The sequence below is a fragment of the Malus sylvestris genome, chromosome 15 (assembly GCF_916048215.2).
Source record: "Malus sylvestris chromosome 15, drMalSylv7.2, whole genome shotgun sequence".
NCBI classification, from domain to species: domain Eukaryota; kingdom Viridiplantae; phylum Streptophyta; class Magnoliopsida; order Rosales; family Rosaceae; genus Malus; species Malus sylvestris.
Window position 1 is genome coordinate 27,078,642 of NC_062274.1, and position 15,581 is coordinate 27,094,222.

A 15,581-nucleotide genomic window follows, 5' to 3' on the forward strand; every position below is an offset into this window, starting at 1 on the left:
AAAGCGAAAAGACGAAGATGCCCAATAAAGAGTACAAAAAGCAACGAAAATTTGGCAAGAAGCTGTCAAAGCAGAGCATCCAATACGTTTGCCTAGGGAAGTTGGAAGGAGGGATAGCATTGTCCTTTTCTCTATGCGCACAGCACATTGGCATGGTCAAGAGTCCAAGACCCAACCAACAGAGTCGTCCTTGTCCGCTCTGTGCAGAATTACCCTCTGCAATTTTACATGTTTTATCTCGGAATATTGATGCTATACAGCACCATGGGAGATGTGACTACATTCATTCTACATTACTAACTTTGTTAAGGACACTTTCTTTTAGTGGATTCAACAATCTGAATCATTCAATTTTTGTATTTTCTTTCAAGGTTTATCTCTATAAAAGATTGAATAAACCGACAATTGTTTATTTGTTCGATTATCCATATTTGTATTTCAACTTTATTAGTAGGTCATGATTTTTTCACATTTTAGTGAATAAATATTGTTGGATTCAAATGATTTTTTTGTACAAGTAATCTTTTCGATCATGATTAAAAGATATAGATAATTCTGGTAGTTGAAACGCCTTATAAGATAGTCTCATAAAATCAAGGCCGACCTTGAGAATTTGGGGGCCCTAAGCGAGTCTTCAAAGTGGGCCCCTAGAGTTCTCTGACTCCCAACCCTTTGTACATTGACATGTGTGAAAAAAATTTACTAAATACATAAAAAGTCTATTTCTACATCAAATATCTTTAAAATTAATATTGAAAAAAGAAATATGTACAAACATTACTCAAATATTACTCGTCTTGCGTTTTTAGATGCAAATGCACTTATTAGGTTTATATAATCTAATTTTTCAACCAATTCAACTTATTAGTCCTTACTCAGTACGCCAAATTCCAATCATTTTTGTATTGTTACAATGTTACTTATTACATTCAATTAATGAATGAATGGTTGAATTACAGAGATAACATCTTACAGCTACGGAAAATACTAGAGTGAAGATGATAGTAATTTTCGTATACGCGTCTAGGCAGACGAGGCGGATTTGAATAATTTATTATATATTATATAAACTAATTAATTTGAACATTAAATAATGTCATTTTTCAAAAATGTGAGTTTTAGCCTTTTAGGTACATAATAAAGATATACGTGGTGTGATCTTAAAATAGGGTAATAAAATCCCATAAAAATAAATATAAATGTGATATTTAAGAGAGAAGCAAAAAAGTAAAAATAAGATGGTGGGCACTATTTAAAAGGGAGAAGACGTGCAGCTATAAAAAAAAGATAGTGGGATCATCTTAAGTAAAATCGTGCAATTAAAATGATGTTGGGAATAGGGTTGTCTTCTTCTTCGTGCAAGGCCAACCCTGCAACAAAAGATTTCCAGATTCCGACATTTTCATATAAGCCCACATAGCTCCCGCCCATCCCCGTCTAGACCTGCCTAGCTCCGCCTAAAAATTGAGGGCCCTTCCAAAATGGAGGCCCTAGGCGAGCGCCTACTCCGGCTACCCTCAGGGCTGGCTCTGCATAAAATATACTCTCAACTTTAAAATATATCCACCTATTGGTAGAAGGCAAGAGCAAAGGCCCAAAAATTTCCCTTCAACCCAAAAAACCACCTCCACAGGTCCAAATTGACAAGGGCAAGTGGTGGACCAAACACTATCCCTCTAAAAGTCCAAGCAAGATGAGCCATACCTTGTATTAATTTTTTTTTTTTTTTGTCATGCGCCTGTAATACACGCGCGAAAAGGGGTGAATGGCCGACAGAAACTGCAGCAATAGATCATGTTGCAGTAGTCCAATGGCTAGCTGACGTGGCTTTATGAGGGCCATTGAATTCCTAACAGTAAAAAAAAATGGAAATGTTACGTTGGGATATGTTCTGGTGCATCCAGTCCACATCAATTTGAAAATCCATGACCATGATTAATCCAACAGCAAAAAAATTTAAAAAATTAGGAATTTTTATATATATTGTTATTTGTTGTAAGCCTATTTGACTAAACTGTATAAATGACAGAGAGAGAGGGGTCGGCGGAAACAAAGAAAGAAGAGAGATATGTTATTCTGAGGTGTGTGTTGTATCACCCCCTTATGCCTTTATTTATAGTAGTATGATAGGTAGAATCCTTACCATAATAGGATTACATCTCTAATAGGAATTAAACTACTAAAGGGAATATACAAGATACTCCTAGATACACTAGAATTTGCACAATCATATTCCTAATCCAATAGGACTGCAACACTCCCCCTTGAGTGCGTAAATACTTAAACAAAACGTCGCATCAGATCTTCAGCAAATAAGGTAGAACAGTTGATGAAGTCGTTGGCATAACAGGTGAATGCAAGTCTTAAATATAAGAAAGTAAGTATGCATTGGTAGTAAAACTCACAAAACCTCGTTATGGTAAAACCCAAGGCATGGGGAAAACCCATAAACTAAGGAGAAAAGTGAAAAGTATGCATAATGTCTAAAACAAACGTCTAACATAACGAAAGTAGCGAACTCAACGAAGTATGATCATCCCGGGATGAGTGCCTCATCAAAACCTCGTTAGGTAGCAAAAACCCAGTGTGAAAAATGCTCCTAATAGTAGGAAAAAGAGTACATTAAGATCAAATGAGTATGCTTTAGGATACTTCTCCTGAATTAGACATAACTTCTAAATAAAAGAACTATAAGCAATTCAACTCAGATAATTTACGCATACTGATTCCTTGCACGAGCTTTTGAAAAGTAAACTTGGGCAATGACTTGGTGAAGAGATCGGCCAGGTTATCTTGGGAACAGATTTGCTTGACTTCAATGTTCTGATGTTGTTGTTGCTGGTGAGAATAAAAGAACTTCGGCGCTATGTGCTTGGTGTTGTCTCTCTTGATGTATACCGTCTTTAACTGCTCGATACATGTTGCATTGTCTTTAAAGATCGTCGTAGAAAGGTCAACGACGGAAGTAAAACCACTAGTGCTTGAATATGTTCTATGACTGCTCTCAACCAAAAGCACTCACGCAATGCTTCATGCAAGGCGAGAATCTCAGCATGGTTCGAAGAAGTCACAACTAGCGTTTACTTGGTAGACCTCCAAGATATAGTGGTGTCTCTAACGGTAAAGATATAACCCATTTGAGAACGTGCCTTATGTGGGTCAGACAGATAACTAGCATCTGCATAACTGACAATACGGGTGACACGTCCCGACCCTGATATTCCCTGAATACCCTGATAGGCACGTGTTGGCCGACACCTGAGGGTGACGAAAGCCATTTATTGAATACAAGAGTAATGATCCAGTCAAAATACTGTTGATTATGTCTGCAGAGTCTGTTTTCATAAACAAACTTGTGTCTGAAACTGATGCAGTGAATCCCATTACTAGGAGATAACTTGTAAACTTTGAATTCCAGGCTCTAGGTGCCTGTTTTAAACCATATAGGGATTTCAACAACTTACAAACATGAGTTGGATGACTGGGATCCACAAAACCTTGTGGTTGTTTCATGTACACCTCCTCCTGCAACTCCCCATGCAAAAAAGCATTCTTTATGTCAAGTTGTTTCAACTCCCACCTATTCATGGCAGCTAATGCAATAATGATCCTTACAGTTGTATGCCTCACAACGAGACTGAAAGTATCAGAATAGTCAATTCCATGCTCTTGTGAAAAACCTTGAGCTACAAGTCTTGCCTTGTATCTTGAAATACTACCATCAGGGTTCTTTTTCACCTTATACACCCATTTACTGCCAATTATAGATCTATTTTCAGGATTAGGTACTAGTTTCCACGTACCTTGAGCTTGAAGAGAATCATACTCTTCTTGCATTGCATTTTGCCACTGAGTCATAGAAGCTGCTTTTCTGAAACATGAAGGTTCAACTGAATCTGTAATCTCAAACAGAAAAGAAAACCCTCCAACAAATGGATCTTCATTTGTGACTTGTAAACTTTGAAGTTAAGGACAGAAAGATAGCAATGCTGCATAATTCTTGCGTTCAATAGCTCCAGTTCTCAACCTTGTTTGAACTACGTTTTCTGGTATTGCAGCAAGTAAATGCTCAGAAGATGAACTAGTTAATGGTGAGATAGGCAGAATTACCTCAAAATGAGAATTGTGATGGACAGGCAACATAGGAGAAATACTAGTTGATATACTAGAGTGATGGTGATGGGAACTAGCATGCTGATCAAGACTGTGAGAGCCATCTTTGTGTGAAGATGATGGTAAATTTGCACCACTGAATTCAAGTGATTCACTTGCTTGAACTGATGTATTATCATTCCCATTTTGTACTTCCATAACCTGTCCTGTATAACCATTACCATTGGGAAATGGCATATGTATCACAATTGGAACTGAAGAATTGTGTGGATTATTCTGTGTTGATTCCACAGAATTCTGCATTTCTGTGACTAATTTTACTTTGTATGGGAAAACCTCCTCATCATGAATAACATGTCTTGATATGATTATTTTACTAGTACTAATATTGTAACAAGCTATTCCCTTATATCCCATCATATAACAAAGAAATACACACTGAATTGATCTTTTATGCAGCTTGTTCTCATTGTATGGTCTCAAAAATGGATAAACTGCAGTACCAAACACTTTTAGATGTTGAATCTCAGGTTCTATTCCAAAAATTACCTGATATGGTGACTTCATACTTAGATTTCTAGTTGGCATCCTATTAATAAGAAATGCAGCATGTGTGCAAGCATGATACCAGAATTGGGTTGGTAAATTTGCTTCAGTCAACAAAGTCACATCAGTTTCAATCACATGTCTATGTTTCCTCTCTGCAAGGCCATTTTGTTGAGGAGTATATGGACAAGATATCATATGATTAATCCCTTTATTCTCCAGAAAATTAATAAATGTCTTACTCAAAAACTCTCCCTTTCCATCAGATTGTAAACACTTGATTGTAGCATTGAATTGGTTCAAAATAAAGGCATTAAACTTCACAAATATCTCAAAAGCTTGTGATTTATTATTCATGGGAAATATCCAAAGGAACCTAGAAAATTCATCCACAAAACTAATATAGTATCTATATCTTTGTACAGACACCTTTGGAGAGGGCTCCCATACATCAGTATGAATCTTCTCAAAAAGAAAAGTAGCTCTAGACTGTTTTACATGAAAAGGTTGCCTAGTCATTTTACCACTAATACATGAAGAACATAAGGATTGTGAACAATAGGCATTAACTATCACCTTTGACTTCTTTAGCATTGCAGCAAAAACCTCCTCAGATGGATGTCCTAACCTTTGATGCCATACTGAAACGTGAACTTTCTTCCCCAGAAAAGCTAAACATTTTCCCAACTTTGCAGCAAACGATCTGGCAAACACATTTACTGTTATCGTAAACAAATCCCCACCATCACTCTTTCCTTGGTAAAGTATTTTCCTTGTTGCCTTGTCCTGTATAAAAAACACAATATCATCACATATAAACCAGCAACCATTATCCTTACCCTTTTTAACAGATAACAAATTGACAGCAATTGTAGGTACACAAAGCACATTTCTCAATACTATATCATTATGAGGCACATATATCGAAGTTGAACCAATATGAGTAACTGATAAACCTATACCATTCCCAATAGTAATCTTCTCATCACCAGTGTATGGAGTGACATTATTGAGATGATTTAGATTAGTAGTCATATGATGAGTAGCTCCTGTGTCAATGATCCAATGATCTTCAGTAGAAAAACCATGTCCATTTTCATTTGGAAATACTGAACCCGTAGCCAAATTTGACTCAATGTTTGCTTGAGCAGTCATAGCAAGAGAAGAAGGTGGTGGATTACCTTGGTAAGCATAGTTGTTCCTATGATAGCATTCAAGAGCAATATGCCCCCTTTTTCCACAAATTTGACATATCACAGGACCGGAACTCTGAACATTCCCATTATCAGATCTGTAATAACAGTTTGGTGCAGTATGTCCTCTTCTTGAGCAAATCTGACACTCTGGTGACACAGAAGACTTAAAATTGGTGTTTCCAGCCCAATTTGACTTAGAGTAGCCATTTGAACTCCCATTGCTAGAAAAAGAACCTCCATTTCCATAACTATTGCCAGAATATCCATTTCTCCCACTCTGGGGAGCTTTTCCATTTCCAGAATAGTTGTTGTTTCCATTCCCAAGGTGATTGTTATTACCCCCATTTCCATTCCTGTTATGAAACCTGGAAGATGAATTCTTAAAGTTGTTATTTCCATTCCCAAACTTCTTGAAATTGTTGTTGCTGCCACTTCTAGTATTGTAATTGGTGTTGCCATTCCTGTTATTTCTATTGCCCAGAAAATCAGATCCACCTTGAAAGTTATCTCCAAATTGCTCTCCATTATAGCCTCTTTGCATCCCTTGTGTATTTGAGCTTTCACCATGTTCATAGCCCTGATATCGTTGAGAGCTAGATCTTGCCCCTTAAACACACATTGCAGCCATAGAACTTGTCAAAGATTGCATCTTGGACTCAATACTCCCTTCTGCAAAAAGAAGTTGAGCCCTGAAATCTTTTAAAGACAGAGTTGTATCCCTTGCTAAGATCAATGTCCGAATCATTTCAAATTCTGCACGTAAACCAGATAACACAGCAATCATCAAATCATTAACTGAAAGTCTTTCTCCAACAGAAACAAGTTGATCCCTTATATTCTTCAGCCTCATTAAGAATTTATCCACAGATTCCCCTCCTTTTTGTGTTGTATGTAATTCAGTCTTTAACTGATTAACTCGAACAACTGAAATCGATGCAAATCTTTCTTGTAAACATGTCCAGGCTTCATGAGATGTTCTGCACCCAATGACATGCTCCATAGCCTCATCGGATAGAGTAGCGATAAGAAGACTCAGCAATGCCATATCTTTTCTCACCCATTCTTTATACTCTGTAGTGACTTCCTTTGTTACACCGGTGTCTGAATTAATCACAAACTTAGATGGACAAGGATTTTCTCCAAGAAAGAAATCAAACAAATCATATCCCCTCAAAACTAACTGAAATTGATAGCTCCACTTAACAAAGTTATCATCTTGAAGTTTGACAGTCAACATTCCCAAAAATGTTTCAATTTTGACACTTGAATCAGCCATTATATCAACTTTAGCAACAAATGGAATCTTCGTAAAAACTCTTTAACAACTTCTGGCTATCGGCCTTTCTGAAGCAATAAGATCTCAACTTTAGGATGTAAAACACACTTCTGGCTATCGGCCTTTCTGAAGTGATAAAATCTCGACTTTCGTACGTAAATCACAGCAAAAAAAAATGACAGAAACTTCTGGCTATCGGCCTTTCTAAAGTGAAACATAAAAGGGAAATGGCTATCGGCCTCTCTATCCTAACAAACACCTTATTGATCTACCCATTCCATGATGGCAACACTAATGGCTATGGGCCTCTAACAATTATGCAATTTGAAGCAAAAAATGTGACTGCGACATTTCATCAAACATATAGAGTGCAAGATATCATAAAGAACCAAGAACCTGAAAATACTGCGTTCTTGAACTGTACCCTAACCAGAGACGATATAATCGAAGAGCTTCACCTCTCTTTCGATAACAAATCAGCGGAAGAAGGTCACTAAGAATCGACTCGGCTCTGATACCATGTTAACAAAGTATCAAAGAATGCAGAAAATCTACTAAGAACAGTATGAGTGTTTAGAAAGAGAAAGAACAGAAGCAAATGATTGTATTAATTCTAAATGAATCTTTAACACTGTGAGAATACAGTTTATATAGCCATCTTGACTATCTTGCATAGTAAGCTATTTTAACTAACTAATCAGATAACGACTCAGCCACAATCCCAACAGTTTAACTAACTATTGATTGATGAGCTGGCCATAGGTGAGTCATAGATGTATGGTCAACAACAGTCCACCCCCTTAGGGGCCCGACGTCCTTGTCGGCACATCACGGCCAGGGTTAGGCTCTGATACCAATCTGACACACCTCGATCTTAAAATCAAGGCGTGACGGCCAGCACGCCTTGATTCTAGGACCGGGGTGTGTCATTTTACCCGTTATATTTAATTTTGGGACATCAGTTTTTTTTTTTTACCGTTAGATTTGATTATTTTGATCTCAACCGTTGAATTTTATGAATTTATAAATTAAAATTTAAAAAAGTTTGAATTTAAACCGTTGGTTGATTCAACGGTTCATTCAACAAGGTTCTCAAATGAATTTAAACCATTGGTGTCTACTTTCTTGGTTTGGAGTTTAGCTTCCACCGAGAATGTGATGGCGGCGGCGGTGTAATCTTTGCTGCTGGAGATTAGGGTTTTTTATTGTTTGTTTTTTGCAATCTTCGGGTCTAAACTTGTATGAGCCTCCCGTTGTATCTTAAGTCGCTGTTCTCATTTTGTTTGAACCTTTTACTTTATTTGTTGTTGATTACCCGGTTCTTTTTTTGGCCTTATACTAATTTTTAATGTAATGAAAGACATCTTACTTAATAAAAAAATTAAAAATTTAAAAACAGTGCAGGAAAATTTTCGGTCCTGTCATTGATTATTCGAGTCAAGAGTCAATCTAGCCGTTTTGTTTGTAAGACTGGTTTTATGGGGCCCATCACCCATGGATTGGCAACTTGGAGGCCAAGAAAATATTAGACAACAGAGACAGAAGTTGGGTTGGGCCATATTAGACTTGTAAAAATGAAAATGGCCCTGCAACCACTCGATTTGATTCAACCATCCAAACTTTATATTGGCCCTTGAAACCTTCATGCTTCTAATGTTAGAACAGCTCGCGTGATAGCTAACTTGGTTTTGAATTCCAATTTTAGCTTAAGCTTGGTTTTCAAATGAACTCGGTTGTTGGGCCTCCCTTTTTATGTCCTAACCAAGGTCTAAAATATCGACATTATCTCGATATTTCTATCAAAATTTTCATGTTTTTGGACTACCGATATTTTCGATATCATCGATATTTTAGACCTTGATAGGAACTCTATGTGGTACTAAGTCACTCATGTATCTTACCATGCAATGTATAATATATAAATGATTATGGTGTGTTTAAACTTCTTTCATTAATTACTACATATTTTCTACACTCACAATGTTTGCCAGCTCGCTATATAATCAACTTAAATCAGTTAAATCCATCATGCAATGCTTTTCCTTCCAATTTTTTGTGATAAACTAATAGATAATTAACTAAATAAACATCTTGCAAAGTTTCAATAAAAATTTCCATGTTTTTCTTACAATTTCTGTGGTTTTTATTCAATTTTTATCGATATCGATAATGTGACAGCTTGTTCCGGAAAATAATTTCCGTTGACGTGAAATTACTAGTTTACCCTAGGACGTTAAATTGTGTGGTGTATGACTTGTATTTAAGTTGGATTTAATTATGATTTCCTAAGTTTTTGGAACCACTTAGGAATTAAGAAAGACTAAATTTTGATTGGTTGGAGAGATTTGGTCCACACACTACACCTCACTTTCTCTCTTTCACTCTCGTGCCCTCTCTCTCTCAAACTCACACTCTCCCTCTCTTCTTCTCTTCCTCTCTTGTACATACACAACCAGAAACCCTTGTAAACGTGATAGATTGAAGAAGAAAAATGGTACCATTGTGTTCCTAAGGTCCTCACGAGTTCAAAGGTACCAATTACAGGTAAGATTACCTTTGATTTCACGTCGAACCACAAAACCCGATTTGGGTTACTATTCATGCACACGTAAAATGTTGATTTTTAGGGAATTTAAAGGACATAGAGAGCTTAAGGAGGTCCTTACGAAGCTTGGAGTACTTCGTTTGAAGAAATTGGACGTCGGAATCGTGAGAACAACGAGTTTTAAGGTTTGCCGGATTATCGAAGCTTTTTCCGGTGGGATTCCGGTGGTTTCAAAGCTCGAATCAAGTATGGTTTTGTTCGTCGTTGTCAGATCTTTAAAATGGTTCAAGTTTCATAAATTTTGGGTTAAAAATGAAGAAGATATAAAGAAATGAAATTTTTCCAGTTTCCGGCGACAGCGACGGTTGCCTGAGCTGAAGGTAGAAGACGAGAGGATATTCCGTTAAGTTTAACGGAATATTCTAACGGCGTTAGGTCATGCCGTTAGGTTTTGTTAAGGAATAAATGGAATATTCCAGAATATACCTTACGGCGTCAGTTGACATCGTCAGTGTGCTTGGCAAATGGCCATGCGTGGGGGGCGCGTCTGGCCGTGCCTTGGCCGGTGCGTGGCGGCGCGTGGGAGCTAGGAAAAATATTCTAAAAATTTAGGGATGATCCTGAGGTTGTGTAGGTCACTATGGTATATTCATATACCAAAATTGAGCAATATATGAGAAGTTATTACCTATTGTTGGTTATGTGCGTTAAATAACATTTATTCGGTTATTACGCCTATATGTGAGACCTATTCTCAGGACGTGTGTAATCAATCGAGGCTCGGGGGCTACGACCCATCGACATATCTGTGAGTGGGCAATTATTTTCAGTATATATATATATATATATCTTCACATTTTTCCCAGAAAACGTATTTAAAGGAAATGTGATTTAAATGTCATGCTATGCCAATGCCTATATTTTATTTTAGTATATGCATTATCATAATTATGCATATTGTTGCATGGTGCTGTGGAGGCCCAAGTAAGCTCAGGTGAGTTATGTTTTGATTATGGGAATTGTCAATGATGTGATATGTGATTGAATAATGTTGAGCTCATAAAAATGCACTTAGGGTGATTGTAATTTAGCCAGAGATATGAAGTACATGCCTATTTATTATGTCACCTCCCGCACCATATGCTCACATTGGATTCAATTTAGGTGCACAGTCTTATCGTATAGACCTTATTTATGGTTCCGACTCGTAGGTGACTACCGATTTATCGCGCCAACTATTATGTGAAAGGAGTATTGAGCATAATTATATTACATCCATTATCGTCGTACAAACCCTTGCATTTGATTCTGACTATTGTGCAGTATGTTGCCATATAGGTCATTGTAGGGACTCCGGCTAGAATGACTTTTGAGCTAAGAAATTCAGCCGTATAGACTACCTCAGGGGTTCCCGCTAACATGTTATATTTCTATGAAAATATTCTTACCTGATTTGCTTACTCTATTATATCGTGGCTTGACACACATATGTTTATGATTATGTGAAGCATGATTGAAATGATATAATTACACATATATATTTATATATATTCTTATATATTAATTCTGGGAAAAATTATATTTGTTTTACGGCAAGGTGTTAGTATATTCAAAGGAAAATAAGGTTTTCATGTAAATGTGTTTTACTGACCCACTCAACTTTGTTTTTTGCCCCTCTAGGTTTTAGTTAGCAGAGTTTGGTGGTCACGAGGAATTCAACGGTATTCTGACAGATCCCGAAAAAATAGGATTCACCCTCTGGTGTTGTATCTTAGTAATTGTCCTACTTGACTGCAACTAGACTTTCTTATTGCTCTGAAAGTGTATTTATACATTTAAACTCTCACTAGTATCCTTTCTTAGTTGGGATTGTTAGTCGCTTGGTTTTAAATTGTTAGTATTTCTCTTACTCTTTATCGCTTCCGCTTTGCGCTCATGGCTACGTCACTCTCACGTGACGGCCAACACATCTCGACTCCGGTCGGGGTGTGTCAGATAATATTCCGATATTTCCATCAAAATTTCTGTGTTTTTGGACTATCGATATTTCCGATATCATCGATATTTTAGATCTTGTTCCTAACTCAGATATTTACTATTGTACTTTTTTTTTCATTCGGAAAACCAAACCGGCCGATCCTAATCATGGGGGCCGGTTTGATATGATTAAGGTTTTTAACTTTTGTAAACCGACATAAATTGAACCGGATTGATCACTTACATATTGGTATTTGAATGATTTTATTTTACACGAGTTGGTCTTTTTATTAGCTAATAAGTAATAACTAGATAAGGATGTTGAATTTGAAGGTTGATAGAGCATTAAAGATCTTTGACTTGTAACTATCTTAGTTACTAAACTTTCAAGTTTGATGGGATAGTATGTTGAATTTTTTAGGATGCTTTTGATGTACCATAGAAATTTTCCATGTAGAAAATTGCTGAATTTTTTTATTGTTGAAGTGCTAAAAAGTTGAAAAAATGAAAAGGAAGAAACAATTTGAGTTTAGGCCCAAATCAAATAGTTCAACATTAGTTTGGTTTGTTTAGTAATTTTAGTCAAAATTAAACCGAATTAAATTGTTACATTTTAGTGTAAACTGTCAATTCTTTCCTTGAATTTTCCCTTTTTAACTTTCGATTTTCCTCGTAAACTTTTCAATTAGAAAATTACGGATTTAAACTAAATTTTTTGGCCGATTTCCCCCTAGTGTTCGTTTTTCATTCAGTCCATCCAAATTTTTGTTAAATGGAAGTATATGCACAACATGTGAATGTAGCTTAGCCGCTTCATTTTTTAAAATAATTGAAAACTCTAGATTTCTAAAATGTCGACCTATGCAAATATGTTTGATTCTATCGTTTTTGTGTCTGAAGGTCTAGCGAAGTGACGCTTTTTGTCTTCAAATGAGAGTAATGTGGTGTGCACGTGATAAGAGTTAACGTTAATTTGAATGAAATTTATGGAAAACTAACCGTAGGGGGGAAATCGGCCAAAAAGTTAGTTTAAAGTCCTTGATTTTCTAATTAAAAAGTTTAGGGGAGAAAATGATAGCTAAGTGAAGTTCATGGAGAAATTTGACAGTTTACTCTTATATTTTAATAAGTTTGATTATGATTTTGGGTTGAAATTGATCCAATTCAGATAGTGTCCATCCTTAGGCTATCTCCAATCGAAGGATCCAAACGGCAAAATGATCGAAAATAGCCCTAAAACTGTCTCTAAAACTGTCTCCAACTATACGGTATATACTAGTTGATATCGTTTAAGCATTACGGTAGCAAATTACAAAATCTTGGGAATTAATCTTTCTTTTCTAATAATGCATGCACCTGAGAATAAAAGTAAAGGAAAGATGATGTAATGGGACATACTTGACGTGTGTGTTTAGACTTTCCTTAATGATTGTACCTTGGTGCTTGCTCTATGGTTAATATGGGAATTTATTGCCACCTCTCTGCCAAATGCCAATTCACTTTTATTTCTGATTGCATGACAATGAAGCAAACCTAGATCCTTGACGTGGCATAGGAGACTAGAACCTCCACACTCCACATCACGAGAATTAGGCCCTGTTTGGGATTGAGGTGATTTTAAAAAAAGCCACTGTGAAAAAAAGCTGAGGGTCATTTTTGTGTTTGGTAAACTGAAAAAAAAGGGCTTATTTTGAAAGCTGCTGTGAGAATAAGCTGAAAATCAAAGGAAAAGCTGAAGCTGCTATTTGCTGCTTTGAAAAAAAACCAGTTTTTTCAAAGCACACGGAGCTATAGTGCTCCTTTAATGAAAAGACACACTATCATCCTGTTTTTTTTTCCAAAAGCACTTTCACAAAAAAGTTTATCAAACACTCTACTGGCTTTATTTCACAGCCGCTTATTCTCACAGCACAGCCGCTTATTCTCACAGCAGCTTTTTTTCAAAGCACAACAATACCAAACCAGCCCTTAGTATCCCTTTGTACAGTGCAAGAAATTTCGTTACGAGAGATACAAATATAATCTATTCTATATTTTATTTGAGTTTGGGCATTTTTACGTAAGGAGGGATGCAGACAAAACCGTCACATATAACTAGTGAATGAGAGATTTCTCGTGTATTTAGCACGAGCTAGTATATCAGGTGTCATATCATAATTAAAGAATAGATATATTTTTTAGTGTTCCTTCACGTATATTAAAGATGTAGTGTTTTGACTACTGCTTTTAGCCTTGAATCATTAATTCTTTCCACTTATATTCTAATACATCGTCATTTAGGTTAAAACTTAAATTATAGTTGTTAAGAGGGAAGGAATTTATGGAAATTGATTTCGCACCATAATGTATATGCATAATTGCTTTCGTTATTGCGATGAAACGTCATTTACTTAGCTTTAATCCTTAATTAATTAGTAGTATTGCTTACTTGTTTAATGGATATTCCAATTCCTTGTTGGAAAATCTCCTGCTTAATTATTTATGCCTCAGCCATTAAATAATAAATTGAGTCCACAACCATGAGTTTAATATTACTTCCAAGACAGTAGGCCCCCAAGTGCAAAGAAATCACACACCGCTTTGGTTGCCTCCACCACATTCCATGATTAATAATTGCCCTCTTGAATATTATTTCTTTATTTTGTTTGATAATGCTGTCACAACGACAATAAACTTATACTACAGTTAACCTTTTCAATGATTTAAAAGGCATAATTGGAACTTCGATGATTAAATTGTAACAATAAAACATTGTTAGTGACATTTTTAAAAGATAAATAAACTCAAAAACCAAATAAAAGTGTCGGTCAATAGGATCTCATGGCAGCTAAAAGCCAATTAATCGTCGATTTCCCCCTGTTTTAGCATAATATACGTGATTAAGGAGTGTTGCTTTGATCTTATTCCTAGTACGTATTTGTTTACACACTGGCAGAAGCATACTCCACCATCCAAACATATATATGGTCTAAGATGGTGACGTCTTGTGTGTTTTCACTAGAATCAGTATGAGATGTACTAGTGCTTGAACCGTTAAATTGGTGATTATCAAAATTTAATCATGTAAATTTAGCCTTTACACACATACTACTCATTCACTGATGCATTTTAGAATTTTTACACTGCATGTAAGGAGTCAATTTTGTTTTTCTTCTTATTAGTGTTTATGGCATGGTACTAGTGCACTAGACTCTAGACAGAGGAGAAAAATACGTTAGAACCCATCTTGTTTAATTCCAATTACAATTTTTCAACCCTTTCATTCTGAATAGGGTTTAAGAATAGGATCAATTTTCACTTCGGAGATTTAGCCACAATATTTACATATATTTAATACAATTATTGTTTTAACGGTCAGATAAATTGTATAAAATACATATATTTATAAGAATTATATTTGACCTTTAAATGATGATTGTATTAAATACATATAAGTATCGTAGCAAATCCCTACATTTTTCAACCCTCCCAACTTGCTTAAAAATTGTCTTTTATGACACCAATATATTGTTTTGTGGAGACTACGATAATCTCAACTGTTAAATCCATATGAACATAATTGGATGGAATGAGATGCTTGCACCATAAGAAGTCTGCATAGCTTTTCAATCCTTATATACTACAAGGACATGCAAATTATAACCCTCAATCTTAAATCTCAAACAATAAGGACAGGAAAATGGATGGTTTTAGATTCTTACATTAATCTCAACAGTTAAATCTCAATTTTCTTTTACTTGGAACTACAGTTAAGTAGTATTTATCTTTATTTGTAAATGGCAGATCATAATTTCATAAATAACGAGTTTACTACCATTTTATTATTTCACCCCTTAGTGAATAAAAAAGATTCTCATTTTTTTTCCAACATTAGTGTATAAAAAAGACTCTTTCAAAAGTACTGCAACCTCATGTTTTTTGTATAATA

At 35.7% G+C, this 15,581-nt stretch overlaps 1 protein-coding gene across 1 annotated transcript; it reads right to left on the minus strand.

Annotated features, from left to right (window-relative positions):
* Positions 1 to 6,462: 6,462 nt before the first annotated feature.
* On the minus strand, positions 6,463 to 7,131 carry LOC126602875 (uncharacterized). Its single transcript, XM_050269711.1, has one exon. It carries the CDS (start codon positions 7,129 to 7,131, stop codon positions 6,463 to 6,465), a length of 669 nt encoding a protein of 222 aa, XP_050125668.1.
* Positions 7,132 to 15,581: the final 8,450 nt, after the last annotated feature.